The 19,891-nt window shown below is 57.5% G+C and overlaps 1 protein-coding gene across 2 annotated transcripts in view; it reads right to left on the bottom strand.

The window, feature by feature from the left end:
* Nucleotides 1-3,303: 3,303 nt before the first annotated feature.
* LOC144737207 (glycogen synthase kinase-3 beta-like) overlaps nucleotides 3,304-19,891 on the bottom strand; it is a 39,429-nt gene continuing 22,841 nt past the window's right edge. For both annotated transcript variants that reach the window (XM_078619931.1, XM_078619932.1), the window contains exons 5-11: nucleotides 18,061-18,191; nucleotides 17,711-17,817; nucleotides 14,137-14,234; nucleotides 12,933-13,028; nucleotides 11,417-11,603; nucleotides 9,255-9,338; nucleotides 3,304-8,352 (exon numbers count right to left, since the gene is read on the bottom strand). In XM_078619931.1, the coding sequence (XP_078476057.1) occupies nucleotides 8,279-8,352; nucleotides 9,255-9,338; nucleotides 11,417-11,603; nucleotides 12,933-13,028; nucleotides 14,137-14,234; nucleotides 17,711-17,817; nucleotides 18,061-18,191 (777 nt within the window). In that variant the 3' untranslated portion in view covers nucleotides 3,304-8,278. The remainder of the gene's footprint in view (nucleotides 8,353-9,254; nucleotides 9,339-11,416; nucleotides 11,604-12,932; nucleotides 13,029-14,136; nucleotides 14,235-17,710; nucleotides 17,818-18,060; nucleotides 18,192-19,891) is intronic.

Genomic DNA, 19,891 nt, shown 5'->3' with positions numbered 1-19,891 from the left:
CACTTAAACCACATCGCCACTGGGGAGACAAAGGCGGCCGCGCGTGCTCCTGTTCACCCACCCCCTCGTGTGCCAGTGCCGGCCTTCACAGGTGCTCACCAACAGCACTTGCCCCAACAGTCTGTTAAGGCTATTCGGGGGATCTTTGTCTGCTTGAGTGCCGATTGGTTGACATCCCATGCCCGAGTAGTCAATCACTCGATGATCACGATCATGGTGGCGATTACGATCATGGTGGTGGTCACGATCATGGTGGTGATCACGATCATGGTGGTGATCACGATCATGGTGGTGGTCACGATCATGGTGATCACGATCATGGTGGTGGTCACGATCATGGTGGTGGCACGTGGACTTGAAGTGCACGAAACTGGGGCACCCCCCCCCCCCCCCGCTCTGGCCACAGCCCGACGATAGAGGGCACGACCCTTGGGCAGTGCCGGGCACATCGGGCAAGTCGGAATGCGTGGCCACCGTGCCGAGCAAACAGCGACCTGTCACTCAAATGCCTCATCACCATCACGATGATAGTGATATTTTAGGCAAATCTGAGCAGCACACACACAGGCACACACACACACAGACACACACACAGACAGACACACACACACACAGACACACGCACAGACACACACAGATACAGCGGCTTCCTGTGCCCGCACCGCGCACGTGACCGAGCAGCGCCAATGGCGAGGCGGTTGGCCGCGTGGCGACTCACGGCGCCCCAAGCGGCCACCCCTCGGGCGATGACGTCGGCGTCGCCGTGACGTCACAAAGGAACCTGCAGCGGGCGCGGCCCGACCCGCGGAGAGTGAAGGTGCTGGCCAATCAGCTCGCAGCTCCACGCGGAGCACGTGACGAGCGCGAGCTTGCTCGCATGTTCACCACGAGCGCCGCGTGCGGTTAGCGCGACACTTTATTCCTTGCAAAAGGTTTTAATCCATTTGGTGCCCGAAGCATCTTTAACACCTCCTGTGTTACTGCCAGGAAGGGTGACACAACATAAACTATTACATGATAAACTACTATTATGTTTGTTTCGTAGCACACCGCCCGCGTCGATGTTGGCGAACAATGGTCACGTGGGGACCGTCGTTTCGCTGCTCGAGAACACAACCAGCATCATCGGGTCGAGGAAGTTGTTTTGTTTTTAACGATGTGCCACAAGGGGATGGTCAGCACCCCGCTCGGCCGTGTTTGTCTCCCCGCTGCTGGCGTTGTTCTGCACCGCGCCAGCGACTCGCCCGCGGCCGTGTGGACTCGGGATCACCGCCACGGATGAAACGAGCCCCGTCCGGGACTCCAACCCGGCGCGCCAGCACCGCGCTCGATCCACTGCTGAAGGCCGCTCCAAGTCGCCGCCACCTCTCGCCATCCAGCGATACAATCCCGCCGGGCACCTGCCGCTGCTGCTGCTGCACGCGAGCCGATTTCCCCGCTCCATCTCCTCGGCGGAAGGCCCCTTGGACGCCCCTGGACGTGTTCAATTCCTTGGCTCCACTCCGTTCCGATCCCGGACCGTCGTCCATCTCGTCACGGCCGGCCCTGTTCACTTACACGGAGCGAGCATCTCCGTCTCTCGGTCTCTGCGCGTGTGTCCGTGTCTCCGTGCGTGTGCCCGTGTCTCCGTGTGTCTCCGTGTCGTTGTCTCCATGCGTGTGCCCGTGTCTCCGTGTGTCTCCGTGTGTCTCCGTGTGTGTGTCCGTGTCCTCGTGTGAAACGCGTGATGTCGATTCTAAATGTAGCGGCGAGAACCAGAGGACCCGGAGACAATTCCACGCGACCGTGGGGGGAGACACGCAAACCCGGAATGAACAGCGCACGACCTCCTGTCCACCAGGCGAGGGAGTTAACATCTCACAGCCACCATGGCGCCCGAGTGGCCAGCAGCGAGCTGCAGTGGGGGGGGGGGCGTGAGGGTCACGTCGACTCTGTGGGTGCAGGGCCAGGGGGGCGTGTGGGGGGGGGGGGCTGTGCACCTCCACAGGCGCCCTCGGCAGGCTCGCGGGCAGCCCACGTCGCTTGCACGTGGACACCGGCAAAGCTTCGGCCCTGCAACTGGTCACCTCGCGTCACTGCTCGCCCAAGGGCATCGGCGGCTCTGTGAAGACCGCTTCGTGACGCACTCTTCCTGACGACGACCACTTGTGGTGCGATCGAAACGTCGTTTTTTTTTTCTTTGAACCTATCTACGTGACTTTACCGAAAGACCCAAAGAAGATGAATTCCTGCAGTCACGAAAGCTTTAAGTTAAGTTTTTACCCAACTTCGAGAATCATGGCTCTGATTATTTTAGTTGCAGACCCCTGGACTAGGAGCAGGTCGCGAGCCCCTCTCGAGGGCGTTTCGTATCCCCTCTACACCCCCCCCCCCTCGCTCGGCCAAGACGTCTTGAAGACGCGGGCGTTCTCACACTAACCCGCCCACTCAAGACCTCACCGCGGCGAGCACGTTTCTCCCGCGCTGAACACGCCCGAAGGCTTTCGCGGCCAGCATGATCCGTGAGGTGTGTTTTAGTGAGGCTCAGATCGCCTGGTGTGTGTTTTAGTGAGGCTCAGATCGCCAGGTTAGAGGTCGCTGGGTGGCCTGAGGGGGCAGGGGGCGGATCGAGCAACTCGCACACCGCGCTGCTGTCGACTGCCGCTCCCCGGGGGAGAAGGAATCGAAGCGGCGGCGCTGCGGCTGCTGCCGCTGCGGCCTCGTGACGAGGCGCGCACGTCACGCCCCGGGGCTCCGTCCCCAACGTGGCGAGGCCCTCGCGGCCCCCTCGTCGCCTTGAGACAAGGACGACGGGACCCAATTCTGTGCAGGAGTGCCACTTTTTAAAAGAGAAGTGATGTTGGTGTTCGGTAGGCGTCTCGGTGGGTCCATGGGGGAGGAGGGCACTGCCGCATCCTCAGCACGGCCACGGGTCTCGTCCCTCGACATGGCCGACTGGGCATCTGCGAAAGTGCCTTAGGAAGCCAATCGAATTCCTACAGGATCAAAATTCCTATTCTGAGAGTCGCAATTGCGCGACCGGCGTCACGGGACGAGGAACCATTCGGAATTCTCGCCGAGCAGTGTGCAGCCCCCTTCCTGTTGGAGAACGACCCGCGGAAGTGGACATCACCGAGCTACCTCCGAGAGCCCTTCTTCTTCTTCTTGTTGGTCACGTGGCCGCTCCGGTCCACCACGCCAAGTCGCCAGCGTTGCCGGCCCGCTCCGCCCACCGAGTCGCGGTTCGTTCCGTGACAGTCCGTGAATCCGATGCTTTAATTCTCGCCTACTGGAATTGTGCCGAATTAAGGGCAGCACCAAATGTAATGTGACGGGGTTTTATTGTGCAGTCATCGGCGACCGGGCTGCGACCATCGACTCGCTCCGCTCGAGAACCCGGTTTCAATCACGGGTGGCCGGAACCTGGGTGCGAACCCAGGCCCCACACCTCGGCGGTGCCGGCTATACGCTCTCCACTTTCAGAGCCATCGCCGCCACCACCGCCGCCACCACCACCACCACCGCCCCCACCGCCGTGGTTTCAAATTGGCAACACCAACTGCCCGGTGAACTAAAACCGGTCTGGGTCTTGTTCCACATCGCGCTGTGTGCCATTACTACCCAACCGAGGTCTAGGAAGCTCCAAACAGTCTCCGAACCCAAACAAACCGGAGTCGCTCGACCCTCTCCCAATGCGCGCTCCGGGTCGTGCCGCGCGCGCGCCCCGGTACGGCACGACGTCCGACGTTTCGCACCACGCGGCTGGAAGCCTTCGTCAGGAACTAAACTGTCGAGTTGCCCGGCGCGTGCTGCCACCGCCGGTGCCGGCGTTCGGAGGTGGAGACGCAGCAGCTCTCTCCCTCGCTGCGGCGCGGCGCGAAACGTCGGGACAATCGCACAGCACGAGCGCGGAACCCCTCTACGCCGGGAAGCGCTCGTAACTTTAAAAGAATGTACAGGGGAAGGGGCAGGGGCTTTCAAGAAGATATATTAAGAGTTACGGAGAAATGGATTAATAGCAGCTGACAGCCAAACACGTGAAGAAATAAAACTTATAACTACAAAAATTGAAGCTTGCACATACAGAATTTATGTACAACAAAGTGTCGTGTGTGCGACACCTGCGTCTGAACCGAGAAGGTGGGAGTCGATTGGAATTAATGTACTTTTCCTTAAATGCTCGCGTGGGGGACGAAGGTCAGGGGGTAACTGTTGACTCACATGCACGTACATCCTAGCCCAGCCACACAGGCCACGCGCACGCAGCGCCACGGCCACCTCGCACCTCCCCACGGCGTCGCCCGCCATGCGACCGCCGGCCCCCCCCTAAGTGCCGCGAGCGCCACCCTGTGAAGGCCGCAGCGGCGTCCCAGCGAGGGGGCGGTGGTGGGGGTGCGGTTGTGGCCGGCGCCACGCCCCGGCCGCCTTTGTCTCCCCCGGCTACGATGGGTTTGCTTTTTATTTTTACGCAACACCGGGTACTCGTGTCGTTTATAAGGCAAAGTCGACCGAGGTGATGGCCTCGGAAACCGCTGCAATAAATATCCGCGCCGCCGCCGCCGTGATCGGTCGCGAGCGGCAGATCGAACTCGGGTCGCCGGGGTCGCCGGGGTGTTGGTGTGACGCTGCGAGGCGCGCCGACCGCTGCGCCGCCGCTCTCCCCGCGCCGCTCGTGAACGCACGCGGCTCGTGGGCGCGCACGAGACGGCCGCGATGGCCACCGTTCGCACGCGAACTCGCTGTGTCCAATCGATCCGCAGGGTCCTTGGTGCGGTGGGGCAAAATGTGGGCAACTTCCACCTCTTCCAAGGCGTCGCTGGCCAGCGTGAAAGAACAGGACAAATAATTCCCCTCTAACAAGGGGGGGGGGGGGGGCCCCTCTCGCTTGTCGAGCTGTCCAGCGGAGGCCGAACCTTGACCAACGCGAACTCGCGCGCAATGCCACGCGCGCACACACACGCTCAGTCCGTACACGTCGCGTTCATTACTTCCAGCGTACGAGTTCACACGCGTGCGTCCCTCGAGCCGATCCACTGCTGGATGAGGCCCCCCCCCCCCGCCACCCGAGAGCCGTGCGGGTCGTCGTGATGGGAATAATTTGACCATACTTCTCCACGGTTTGTTCATGCGTTCACATTAACATCCCCACACACACACACGTTACATAAGCTTCCACGTGCTGTAAATTACAAACTTATTTCATAATAGGACGCTACCATATCCACATTCATACGTATGCATTCACACACATAGGCCTAATGCTTAACTCATACACTTGTACACACAGCCTATTCATATACACACAGACGCACGCACGCGCACACACGAGTCATATACAGAATAAGCACACACGACAGTATTCGTATACACACACACACAACACAAATACACGCACGTACACACACACACATTCGTAAATTGTATACTTACTTTAACTCTCTAAGTCCCTCAAACTTACAGATTATAAAAGCAATAATAACAATACCAATAATAATACTACTAAAACCTGTACAAACTAAAACGGACTGCGAGGTGAGGGGCAGGTCCTGTGCGTGTGTGTGTCTGCGCGTGTGTCTGCGTGTGTGTGTCTGCGTGTGTGTGTGTCTGCGTGTGTGTGCGAGCGATATTACACCGTAGCTTTTCACGTGCATCCCTTCCTTCTAACTACGATCGTTTTTCAACAGCCCCCCCTCGTTTCACACGCCGCCAAAACATATTTTGACGAGACCTGAAATTTAAAAACAGAGACACTAACGGAGACACGGCGGCGGCGGTGACGGCGGCTTTACCGGCGGGGGGCGAGGAAAGGAAGGCGGGCAGGGGGGGGTCGCATGCGTGGCGGCGTCTCGTCTCCCACCCACCCACTCCACCCACCCACTCCACCCACTCCACCCACCCACTCCCACCACCCCACCCACACAGCGCGCCGTCTGAACCCCGGTTAAAAATCAAAAAGAAACAACGCTGGGATCGTGCCTGGTGCCCGTGGGCACAGCGGAGCACGTCGCCCCCCCCCACGCCGATCCAACCACCCTGCCCACACCCACACCGCCAAGCCAACACCGCCCCCCACACCGCACACCGCCAAGCCAACACCGCCCCCCACACTGCCCCCCACACTGCCCCCCACACTGCCCCCCACACCGCCACCCACACGCCCTTGGCCTGCTAAACTCATCTGCGGTGTCCGGGTGAATGGAACTCGTGTGGGGTTTTTTCGGGACTATAGCACCCAGTCTGCGTGTGTGTGTACGTGGGGTAGCTTTAAATAGTGTGTGCGTGTACGTGCGCGTTTGTACGTGCGCGTTTGTACGTGCGCGTTGCGTTCTCGCGCGCGTTTTGTCGTCTCTGTAAAGAGAGACATACGTGCAACGGTTTAAAACTCACGCGTGGCCGCGTGGCTGCAGTTAAGTGGACTAACACCGAAACCTCAACACTCGCGCGCACACACCCAGACACACACATAAACCGTGATATACACGCGCTGACACACATGGTCCAACACGGATACACACTCATCAATCGCACACATTCCTACCACACACACACACACCACGAGCAGATACACGCTCTCTTAACAAATACAAAGATCCCCTGTGCAGCCTACACCGGCTGTTGAGGCAAGTGCTGTTAGCAAGCACCTGTTAAGGCCGGCACAGGGCACGACTGGGTGGTGTGGCCAGCACCACACCCGGCAGGCAGCCTTCGTCTCCCCAGTGCCGATAGGTTTTAAACAACGAGGCCGGTTGAGATAACACTCGCCCACTGATGTTTGGCTGTGGCCGGGAATCGAACTCGGGTCGCCGGGTTCGTAGCGTGAACCACCGCACCACCGCTCCACACACACACCGATGCAACTTAAAGACAAACGCCGACACCAATACCCCGAGACACACGGACCACCACGAACTCCATCACGGTGACATACCAATACACTCACCGCTCCCCACGCGTGCACACACACACACATCCGACACACACCTTGAAAGTGACACAAACACACGGGACAGTCGCACTCCGGCACACAGAGACTGATCACAACACACGCAGGCTGACAACACACGCAGGCTGACAACACACACACTGACACACACTCCGACACGCACCTTGAAAGTGACGTACCCCAATGCATGGACACGGCCTGCCTCCCACCCTCCCCCCTCCGTCCTGTCCGCCCGCCACACAGACGCACATCGTCAGACACGCACGCACCCACCCACTCACGCACATACCCACACGCACCCACAGGCACCCACTCACGCACATACCCACACGCACGCACCGACGCACATACCCACACGCACCCACAGGCACGCACACGCACGCACACACGCACATACCCACATACCCACACGCACGCACCGACGCACATACCCACACGCACCCACAGGCACACACCCACACGCACGCACGCATGCACGCACACACGCACATACCCACACGCACGCACATACCCACACGCACGCACATACCCACACGCACGCACACGCACGCGACTCGCCGCTCCGTTGCTGCCGTCGCGCGGAGCTGAGCCCGACGGCCGAACGCAGGGAAACCTGCGTCTCCCTCCCTCCTCCTCCTCGGGGAGCCGAGATCTATCTGTGCACCTTTTTGCTCTTTCGGTTTTTTTGTGTCTCGCACGGAACAACGGGCGGGAAGGGGGGGGGGAATAATAACGGTAAAATATAATTAATAACGGTAACGATAATTATTATGATAGACAAGGACGACGCCGTCAATAAAACTTTGCTCACCGCTGTTGGGTTAACAACTGAACAACATGTGGTAAGCAAAGCGCTCGTCTCACTCCGACCGACTACACGTGACAACGCCCCCCCCCCACCGCCGCCTTTACATGACGACCGCACCGCCGGCTCGCTCGCACGCACGCTCACAGGGAGAGGGGAGGGAGCGGGGCGTTCCAGGTGTGTCTGTGTGTGTGCGAGCGTGGGGAGGAGCGGTGTGCGAGCGGAGGGTGGCGGTGGACAATGGAGGCCCCTTCGCAAACGCCGGCGGCATATCAACAAGACTACACCTCCCACCTCGCGCCGTGCACCCCGCCCCCCCCCACACTCCTCCCCACCACCCCCGGCTCCACCTCCACCCACCGCCCGGCTAATCATGGACTCCCACAACCACACCCCCCTTCACGCTACGACATTGAACGGACCGAGCAATACGGAGGGATTGGTTAAGGGCTGGGATTGAGTGCGTACACGTGTGTGTGTGTGTGTCTGTCTTTGTGCGTACACGTGTGCTGCGTGTGTGCGCGCGTGCGTGCGTGTGTGTGCGTGTGTGCTCAGGAAGCATTGGGGAGAGAGGCTGCTGCGCCTCCAGTACTCGCTTGGCTGCTGCCTCCGACTGCGCTGCTTTCTGTGGGCGGAGGAAACACGGAGAGCGGAGAAGGGGGGACGGCGAGAGCCAGGGTGGAGGAGAGCGTGGAGGAGGATGGAGTGGGGAGGGGATGTTGGTGAGGCAGGAGATTGAGGGACGTTGGTGAGGCAGGAGGAGGAGATTGAGGGAGGCGATGTTGCAGGGAGGACGGGGATGGGACGTGGAACAGGGGAAGCAGGAACAGGAAGAGACGGGACGAGGAGGAGGGTTCGCGATGTCACACGAGGCGAGGGGAGAGGAGAGCGATGGAGAGCGATGGAGAGTGGACGTAAAGGGATGGGGGTGCAGGGACACAGACACACACACAAACACGGCGTTATCAACACAAGCGCGCATCAAGGCTACACGTAAACAGACAGGCCTCAGTATCCACGTACGATACGGACCAACAAAAATACGCGCAGCGTCTTCTATTTGTCCTGCGACGCGGTTGCTTTTGTAATAACAACAACACAGAGACAGAGATGCCCCCCCATGTACCCCTCACACACTTTCTAGGGCAAGTGCTGTTAGCGAGCACCTGTGAAGGCCGGCACGGCACACGAGGTGGTGGGTGGCCAGCACCACGCCTGGCCGCCTTTGTTTCCCCAGTGCCGATGTTTACACACCGCACCAGGTACTCATTTCAGGCCGAGTCGATCTAGGGGAGGCCGAGAAATTGTTGGTGGCCATAAGCGGGAATCGAACGCGGGTCGCCGGGTTCATAGCGCAGCGCGCTAACCGCTCCAGACACACACACTCACGCGCAATCGCACACAAACACAACTTTTGAATGACGAATGGAAATCAGAGCTGCGTAGAGATGTCCCAAGCTCGCGAGGTGTTAGCTTATTTGTGAGGGGGGTGTTTGCTTGTTTGTGAGGGGGCTGTTTGTTTGTTACCGGAAGCGGCAGCTGTGGGGACGGCCTGGCAGCGGGCGTGGGGGGGGATCAGCGTCGCGTTGAGAGCCGGGTTGATGGACAGCTCTGATACAAACAACAACAACAACACCCGCGTCAACATGAACAGGAATTTTACATTTGACACACGCGGGGAAGGACAACAGATCAAGGAGCGGTAGAACAGCGGTTGGCGCACCGCGCCATGGCCCGCAGTAACCCAGTGCGACTTCCACTCGTGGCCACAAGCGGGAACGAATATCTGAGCCGATCCGGGGTCTCCCCGACGTCCACTCAGCCTTAGAACCCATCTCTGTCTCCCTAGCCCACCCCTCCTGCTCACCTCCCTGCCCCTGCCGTCCAGATACGACCAGGCATACGCCACTACCCCCATCACAACCGCAAACCCTATCACTACCCTAACTCCTACCACTACCCCAACCACCACCCCTACCACCACCACCCCCACCCCAACCTCTATCACTACCCTAACTCATACCACTACCCCGACAACTACCCCAACCCCTATCACTATCCCTACCCCCCAACACTACCCCTAGCACTACCACTACTCCCTAGCAGTAGCCCTACTTGAAACTCTCCTTAAACCCTCCCAACCTTTCTCCCAACTGTCACCATAACTACACCACCAACTGTCACCAGAACTACACCACCAACTGTCACCAGAACTACACCACCAACTGTCACCAGAACTACACCACCAACTGTCACCATAACTACACCACCAACTGTCACCAGAACTACACCACCAACTGTCACCAGAACTACACCACCAACTGTCACCATAACTACACCACCAACTGTCACCAGAACTACACCACCAACTGTCACCAGAACTACACCACCAACTGTCACCAGAACTACACCACCAACTGTCACCAGAACTACACCACCAACTGTCACCATAACTACACCACCAACTGTCACCATAACTAAACCACCAACTGTCACCATAACTACACCACCAACTGTCACCATAACTACACCACCAACTGTCACCATAACTACACCACCAACTGTCACCATAACTACACCACCAACTGTCACCATAACTACACCACCAACTGTCACCATAACTGCGCGTCTGCACGTGCGTCTGCTGGTGCGTCTGCTGGTGCGTCTGCTGGTGCGTCTGCTGGTGCGTCTGCTGGTGCGTCTGCTGGTGCGTCTGCTGGTGCGTCTGCACGTGCGTCTGCTGGTGCGTCTGCTGGTGCGTCTGCTGGTGCGTCTGCACGTGCGTCTGCACGTGCGTCTGCTGGTGCGTCTGCACGTGCGTCTGCACGTGCGTCTGCACGTGCGTCTGCACGTGCGTCTGCTGGTGCGTATGCTGGTGCGTATGCTGGTTTGTATGCTGGTGCGTCTGCTGGTGCGTCTGCTGGTGCGTCTGCTGGTGCGTCTGCGCGTGCGTCTGCTGGTGCGTCTGCTGGTGCGTCTGCTGGTGCGTCTGCACGTGCGTCTGCTGGTGCGTCTGCTGGTGCGTCTGCGCGTGCGTCTGCGCGTGCGTCTGCTGGTGCGTCTGCACGTGCGTCTGCTGGTGCGTCTGCTGGTGCGTCTGCTGGTGCGTCTGCGCGTGCGTCTGCTGGTGCGTCTGCTGGTGCGTCTGCTGGTGCGTCTGCTGGTGCGTCTGCTGGTGCGTCTGCTGGTGCGTCTGCGCGTGCGTCTGCTGGTGCGTCTGCTGGTGCGTCTGCACGTGCGTCTGCACGTGCGTCTGCACGTGCGTCTGCACGTGCGTCTGCACGTGCGTCTGCACGTGCGTCTGCACGTGCGTCTGCTGGTGCGTCTGCTGGTGCGTCTGCTGGTGCGTCTGCTGGTGCGTCTGCGCGTGCGTCTGCGCGTGCGTCTGCGCGTGCGTCTGCGCGTGCGTCTGCTGGTGCGTCTGCTGGTGCGTCTGCTGGTGCGTCTGCTGGTGCGTCTGCTGGTGCGTCTGCACGTGCGTCTGCACGTGCGTCTGCTGGTGCGTCTGCTGGTGCGTCTGCTGGTGCGTCTGCTGGTGCGTCTGCGCGTGCGTCTGCTGGTGCGTCTGCTGGTGCGTCTGCTGGTGCGTCTGCTGGTGCGTCTGCACGTCTGCACGTGCATCTGCACGTGCGTCTGTGCGTCTGCATGTCTGCACGTCTGCACGTCTGCGCGTGCGTCTGTGCACTCACCATGCGGGGTGAAGTTGAAGAGCGCCGGGAGCTCGCGGGAGCTGGGCAGGCGCATGGTGGGGTCGCGCAGCTCGTCGAAGAAGGCGTGGGCGCACGCCTCGAGCGGGGAGAGGCGCGACGAGGGCGTGTACTCCAGCAGGCGGCTGCACAGCGCCACCGCGTCCTGCGGCGTGCGCGCCCGGAACACCTACGCACGCACACACACACACGCATTGAGACACGCACGCACACGGACGCACGCACACAGACGCACGCACACGGACGCACACATTGAGACATGCACGCACACGGACACACGCATTGAGACGCACGCACACACACACAAAGATCCCCCGTATAGCCTTAACAGACTTGTGGAGCTGGGCGCAGCACCTATGAAGGCCAGTACAGCACACGAGGGGGTGGGTAGCCAGCACCACGCCTGACTGCCTTTGTCTCCCGAGTTGCGCACCAGGTACTCATTTCAGGCTGAGCTGGCCTAGGGGAGGAAGGCGCCTTACTAATAAATGTAAATTGTTATTACTCATTACTGGTGTCGACCGTGAGTGGGAATGGAACCCGATCGCCGGGTTTGTAGCGCAGTTCACTAAACGCCACCGCTTCCCACACACGCATGGAGATACACGCAGACACAGAGACATACGCAGACACACAGAGACAAAGACAGATACACAGAGACAAAGACAGATACACTCGCATGGAGATACACGCAGACACACAGAGACATACGCAGACACACAGAGACAAAGACAGATACACAGAGACAAAGACAGATACACTCGCATTGAGATACACGCAGACACACAGAGACATACGCAGACACACAGAGACAAAGACAGATACACAGAGACAAAGACAGATACACTCGCATGGAGATACAGGCAGACACACAGAGACATACGCAGACACACAGAGACAAAGACAGATACACAGAGACAAAGACAGATACACTCGCATGGAGATACACGCAGACACACAGAGACATACGCAGACACACAGAGACAAAGACAGATACACAGAGACAAAGACAGATACACTCGCATGGAGATACAGGCAGACACACAGAGACATACGCAGACACACAGAGACATACGCAGACACACAGAGACAAAGACAGATACACTCGCATGGAGATACACGCAAACACACAGAGACATACGCAGACACACAGAGACAAAGACAGATATACAGAGACAAAGACAGATACACTCGCATGGAGATACAGGCAGACACACAGAGACATACGCAGACACACAGAGACAAAGACAGATACACAGAGACAAAGACAGATACACTCGCATGGAGATACACGCAGACACACAGAGACATACGCAGACACACAGAGACAAAGACAGATACACAGAGACAAAGACAGATACACTCGCATGGAGATACACGCACACAGTGCGGAGGCGGGGAGAGACAGGAAGTGAGAAAGAGAGGAGAGTAGAGCGGTGGGGAGAGGCACCGCGAGCGTGTGATCGACGGAGACCAGGTTCAGAGGAGTGGCGGTCACCTTGGTCCATGGGTGAGCTTTGATTTGGGGGAACTTGAACTCTGTGTAGTTGGGGTTCATCTCGCGGATCTGTTCTCTTGTGGGCGTCCCCAGCACCTGCGTACACGAGCACGCGCACACAAACACACGCGCACGCACACTCGCACACACGCACACACACACACAAACACACGCGCACACACACACACACACGCGCACACACACACGCACACACAAACACACACGCACACAAACACACACGCACACACACACGCGCACCGACCGCCACCGGGGGAGAGGGATCGTGAGCGTGACGCGTGGATCCAGCAACCTGGTGGCGACGCACAACCGTCCAGAACGGCGAAAAAAAACAGCTTTTTGCGTTTTCCTTGTTGTCCTTTCCCAACACCTCAGATTAGCGCGGTTGGTTATGTACGGTGCGAAATAGCTTCAACGTTTGTAATGCCGCAGGGCTCACGCGGCGGCTCTGCCGGAGAGGGCGACGCGGGTGACTTTAGTGCCGTTTTTGTTTTTTTGTTTGTTCATGTCTCCAAGTTTAATGCCAATAACGTTTTCGATGGACGAGGTCAGGTTCCTCTAGCGTGGAGTCCCTCACAGCAACGCCCACACCGGAGTCTCGCTCACGTCGCATCAACCTCAACGGGAGTTACCGCGACCCCACGTTACACGCAGACGGACAAAGTAGATGAGTGGGTAGTGGGTGTGTAGATAAGTGACTGGATGGGCCAGTGAGTGAATGGGTGAGTGGATGTGTGGGTCCCAGTTTTCTCTACGGCGAGTCCCTAAAAGCCACGTAATTCTACACGAGCGTTTTTCTCAAATCAGATTAACTCTAACCGAGTTATCGGGACTCCACGCTGAAGATGGAGCTCATGCACGATCACGCTTTTCACCTTATTTGGAAAGCGTTGAAAATTAAAACACACCGTTAAGCAGATTTCTTCATGCAGTATCGATTTTTCCTTTTAAATCCACAGCGTTTAGGATTTTTCTTTAATCTCACATTTGTCAAGAACACAAGTCTTAATGAGAATGTGCTTCCGGTACGAGTCGGTAAAATGCGAGTGGAAAAAAACCACCCATGCCAGACCGGCACCACGCTGGCACGGCTCGGACGAGCCGGCGAAAACAAAAGGAGTACACAGCGACGGAGCGTTGGCTGCCTGTGACGGGGATCGAACCCAGGTGAGCTCAGCCCAGATACCTTGATGATCTCCACCAGCTGGTCGACTCCGCTGTCCCCGGGGAAGATGGGCTGTCCCAGCAGCAGCTCGGCGAGGACGCAGCCTGCCGACCACACGTCTGGAGACCGGGGGGTGGGGGACGGCACGGCCGCGTTACAGGCAAGGCACCACAGAGGCAAGCTCCAGCGGAGAGTGCGCAGTGGCACAGCGAGTGGATGAGGAGAAGAGCGAACAGCGGAGTGGGGAGCGGAACGGTTAAGTGAGTAGCCGCGTGAGTAGCCGAGCGAGCTGCTGATTCAGTAGTTGGGTGAGTAGCGGAGTCAGTAACAGAGTAAGTTGCTGAGTGAGCTGTAGTGAGTGGCTACACGAGTAGTAGAGTAGCCAAGTGAACTGTTTAGTGAGTTCCTAAGTGGGTAGGAGAGTGAGTATCAAGAGAGCAGTCGACCGAGTAGCCGAGCGAGCTGCAGTGAGTATCAGAGCGAGGTGCTGAGTGAGCTGCTTAGTGAGTATCAGAGCGAGGTGCCGAGTGAGCTGCTTAGTGAGTGGCTGAGTGAGTAGCAGTCGAGTATCAGTGAGCTGCAGAGTGAGTATCAGAGCGAGGTGCTGAGTGAGCTGCAGAGTGAGTATCAGAGCGAGGTGCCGAGTGAGCTGCTTAGTGAGTGGCTGAGTGAGTAGCAGTCGAGTATCAGTGAGCTGCAGAGTGAGTATCAGAGCGAGGTGCTGAGTGAGCTGCAGAGTGAGTATCAGAGCGAGGTGCTGAGTGAGCTGCAGAGTGAGTATCAGAGCGAGGTGCCGAGTGAGCTGCTTAGTGAGTGGCTGAGTGAGTAGCAGTCGAGTATCAGTGAGCTGCAGAGTGAGTATCAGAGCGAGGTGCTGAGTGAGCTGCAGAGTGAGTATCAGAGCGAGGTGCTGAGCGAGGTGCTGAGTGAGCTGCAGAGTGAGTGGCAGAGTGAGTATCCGAGCGAGATGCTGAGTGAGCTGCTTAGTGAGTGACAGAGCGAGGTGCTGAGCGAGGTGCTGAGCGAGCTGCTTAGTGAGTGGCTGAGTGAGTATCAGAGCGAGGTGCTGAGTGAGCTGCAGAGTGAGTATCAGAGCGAGGTGCTGAGCGAGCTGCTGAGTGAGTGGCTGAGTGAGTATCAGAGCGAGATGCTGAGTGAGCTGCAGAGTGAGTATCAGAGCGAGGTGCTGAGCGAGCTGCTGAGTGAGCTACTTAGTGAGTGGCTGAGTGAGCTGCAGAGTGAGTATCAGTGAGCTGCAGAGTGAGTATCAGTAAGCTGCTTAGTGAGTGGCTGAGTGAGTGGCTGAGTGAGTGGCTGAGTGAGTGGCTGAGTGAGTGGCTGAGTGAGTGGCTGAGTGAGTGGCTGAGTGAGTGGCTGAGTGAGTGGCTGAGTGAGTGGCTGAGTGAGTGGCTGAGTGAGCGGCTGAGTGAGTGGCTGAGTGAGCTGCTTAGTGAGCGGCTGAGTGAGCGGCTGAGTGAGTGGCTGAGTGAGTGGCTGAGTGAGTGGCTGAGTGAGTGGCTGAGTGAGTGGCTGAGTGAGCTGCTTAGTGAGCGGCTGAGTGAGTGGCTGAGTGAGTGGCTGAGTGAGTGGCTGAGTGAGTGGCTGAGTGAGTAGCTGAGTGAGCTGCAGAGTGAGTATCAGTGAGCTGCAGAGTGAGCTGCAGAGTGAGTATCAGTGAGCTGCTTAGTGAGAATCAGTGAGCTGCTTAGTGAGTAGCTGAGTGAGCTGCAGAGTATCAGTGAGCTGCAGAGTGAGTATCAGTAAGCTGCTTAGTGAGTGGCTTAGTGAGTGGCTGAGTGAGTGGCTGAGTGAGTGGCTGAGTGAGTGGCTGAGTGAATGGCTGAGTGAGTGGCTGAGTGAGTGGCTGAGTGAGTGGCTGAGTGAGTGGCTGAGTGAGTGGCTGAGTGAGTGGCTGAGTGAGTGGCTGAGTGAGTGGCTGAGTGAGTGGCTGAGTGAGCTGCTTAGTGAGCGGCTGAGTGAGTGGCTGAGTGAGTGGCTGAGTGAGTGGCTGAGTGAGTGGCTGAGTGAGCTGCTTAGTGAGTGGCTGAGTGAGTGGCTGAGTGAGTAGCTGAGTGAGCTGCAGAGTGAGTATCAGTGAGCTGCAGAGTGAGAATCAGTGAGCTGCAGAGTGAGAATCAGTGAGCTGCTTAGTGAGTAGCTGAGTGAGCTGCAGAGTGAGTATCAGTGAGCTGCAGAGTGAGTATCAGTAAGCTGCTTAGTGAGTGGCTGAGTGAGTGGCTGAGTGAGTGGCTGAGTGAGTGGCTGAGTGAGTGGCTGAGTGAGTGGCTGAGTGAGTGGCTGAGTGAGTGGCTGAGTGAGTGGCTGAGTGAGTGGCTGAGTGAGCTGCTTAGTGAGCGGCTGAGTGAGTGGCTGAGTGAGTGGCTGAGTGAGTGGCTGAGTGAGTGGCTGAGTGAGCTGCTTAGTGAGTGGCTGAGTGAGTGGCTGAGTGAGTAGCTGAGTGAGCTGCAGAGTGAGTATCAGTGAGCTGCAGAGTGAGCTGCAGAGTGAGTATCAGTGAGCTGCTTAGTGAGTGGCTGAGTGAGCTGCTTAGTGAGTGGCTGAGTGAGTGGCTGAGTGAGTGGCTGAGTGAGTGGCTGAGTGAGCGGCTGAGTGAGTGGCTGAGTGAGTGGCTGAGTGAGCTGCTTAGTGAGTGGCTGAGTGAGTGGCTGAGTGAGTGGCTGAGTGAGTGGCTGAGTGAGGTGCTGAGTGAGGTGCTGAGTGAGCTGCTTAGTGAGTGGCTGAGTGAGTGGCTGAGTGAGTGGCTGAGTGAGTGGCTGAGTGAGTGGCTGAGTGAGTGGCTGAGTGAGGTGCTGAGTGAGCTGCTTAGTGAGTGGCTGAGTGAGTGGCTCAGTGAGTGGCTGAGTGAGTGGCTGAGTGAGTATCAGAGTGAGTATCAGTGAGCTGCAGAGTGAGTATCAGTGAGCTGCAGAGTGAGTATCAGAGTGAGCTGCAGAGTGAGCTGCAGAGTGAGTATCAGAGTGAGGTGCTGAGTGAGGTGCTGAGTGAGCTGCAGAGTGAGTGAGCTGCTTAGTGAGTGAGCTGCTGAGTGAGTATCAGAGTGAGCTGCTTAGTGAGGTGCAGAGTGAGTATCAGAGTGAGGTGCTGAGTGAGTGGCTGAGTGAGTGGCTGAGTGAGTATCAGAGTGAGGTGCTGAGTGAGTATCCGAGCGAGGTGCTGAGTGAGCTGCTGAGTGAGCTGCAGAGTGAGTATCAGTGAGCTACTTAGTGAGTGAGCTGCAGAGTATCAGAGCGAGGTGCTGAGTGAGTATCAGTGAGGTGCTGAGTGAGCTGCTGAGTGAGGTGCTTAGTGAGGTGCTGAGTGAGTATCAGTGAGGTGCTGAGTGAGCTGCTGAGTGAGGTGCTGAGTGAGTATCTGTGAGGTGCTGAGTGAGTATCTGTGAGGTGCTGAGTGAGGTGCTGAGTGAGGTGCTGAGTGAGTATCAGTGAGGTGCTGAGTGAGTATCTGTGAGGTGCTGAGTGAGTATCTGTGAGGTGCTGAGTGAGTATCTGTGAGGTGCTGAGTGAGGTGCTGAGTGAGGTGCTGAGTGAGTATCTGTGAGGTGCTGAGTGAGTATCAGAGCGAGGTGTGCACGTGCCGATGCTGGACGTGTAGTCGGTGGCGCCGAAGATGAGCTCGGGCGCGCGGTAGTAGCGCGAGCAGATGTACGACACGTTGGGCTCCCCGCGGATCAGCTGCTTGGCACTGGCACACGCGCGGGGGCACAGGGAGACGCGGCGGCCCTCAACACCGGCGGGGCGATCGCACACCATCGGCGCGATGCGACACACGCTCGCTCACTCTCGCTCGCTCGCTCACGCGCGCGTCCACGAGTGGACGTCTCGAGGTTCACCCAGCCCGGCGCACGCACCGTTCGCTCCGTGGTAACGTCACCGACGCTCGGTGGCGGTTGTCGTCGTCGCCGTCGTTGTCGTGCGCGTGTCTCACCTGCCAAAGTCGCAGAGCTTCAGCACGGCCGTCTCCGGGTCGAGCAAGAGGTTCTGGGGTTTGATGTCGCGGTGGCAGATCCCGTGCGAGTGGATGTAAGCCAGACTCCGGAAGAGTTGATACATGTACAACTGTGAGATCGAGACAAACATTCCCACACACCCATATAGGCTTTCACAAGACCGTTGCGCGACATCGTGCCGTTAGGCGAGCACCTATCATGGGATGGCACGGCGCACCAAAGGGTGGTTGTGATTGGCAACCGTGCTCGGCCACCTTTGTCTCCCCAGCGCGGATGGATATACACCGCACCAGGTACACTCATTTAAGCCTGAAAGATGGGCGAGGGGAGGGCCCAGCACCGCTCCAGATATTCAAAGACAGACACCACATACACACCACACACACAGACACCACAGGCACACATAGACACACCACAAACACACAGACACCGCTAACACACAAATACCACTGGCACAGACACCATACACACACAGATACCACAGGCACACAGAGACACACCACACACACCATACATACATACACAGATACCACAGGCACACATAGACACGCCACAAACACAGACACCGCTAACACACAAATACCACTGGCACAGACACCATACACACAGATACCACAGACACACATAGATACCACAGGCACACACAGACACCATACACACACAGACACCACAGGCACACACAGACACCATAAACACACAGACACCATACACACACAGGTACCACAGGCACAGAGACACGCCACACACACACAGACACCATACACACACAGACACCACAGGCACACACAGACACCATAAACACACACAGGTACCACAGGCACACAGAGACACGTCACACACACACACCATACACACACAGATACCACAGGCATACACAGGCACACACGGACACCAGACAGGTCAACGCTTATCGCCCGACTTGGTGCAGAGCCATGAACATCACATCAGTGAGAGTGAAGAGTGGTCCCCTTCCACATATTTCTCGAGATCAGGAGTAATTAACTGGTGGCCACATGTGGACTATGACAATGATAAAACACTGGAACCGAACATAGACTCGTGAGACGAGAGACAGGAAAGAGATGAGAAAGCGATAGAGAATGGCGAGATGTCCGTATGTTGAACTTCTTTCGCACCCTACGTAGCAAACCGTGCTAAATCAGAGAGGAGGGAAAGAGAGACGAGAGAGAGATGAGAAAAATGTGGAATCACTAGCGGCCCCCCACTCGTCGCGGGCAAGCGAGTAAGAAGCGAGCTCCCGTTGTATACCCCGACGATTGCCGGTTGCGATCAAGTAACCCCGTTTAAACGTCGCGAGGTTGCTCTCCAACATCAACAACACCGGTTGCGCTGCTGCTGCTGCTGAAGCGGTAACAAGATAGACTCGTTTGATTCACGCGACACTTTTATGAACCGGCTGCGCGGTCAGAGAGAGGGTTTACGACGCACGTTTTATTTACACAACCCACCCCCCAAAAGAAACCAATTTTGAATCACATTGGTTGTGAAAGTCTACGCCTGAAACACTTGGGCAAATTAAACCGACGAGTCTGAGGAACGATACAAACGGCCCCAGACTCTTTCTACGTCTCCCACTACCATGAATCTACGAAGGCAAACAATAAAGTTGGTTTCCAACAGCCTCCACTAAATATATACGCGCTCCGCTTTATCCGCGGTTATAATAATACGGCGGCAGAGCCGGACACTCTGTCCACCCTGCCCCCCCGGGGCCCCCACCACCCAACCCCACCAACCCCACTGACCGAGCATTGACACCGAAACCCCCTGAACCTGCACACAACGCAA

Source organism: Lampetra planeri, chromosome 65 (assembly GCF_965212315.1).
Source record: "Lampetra planeri chromosome 65, kcLamPlan1.2.h2, whole genome shotgun sequence".
NCBI lineage: Eukaryota > Metazoa > Chordata > Hyperoartia > Petromyzontiformes > Petromyzontidae > Lampetra > Lampetra planeri.
Note: the sequence above shows the minus strand (reverse complement) of the source record. Positions and strands in the feature narration are given on the sequence as shown.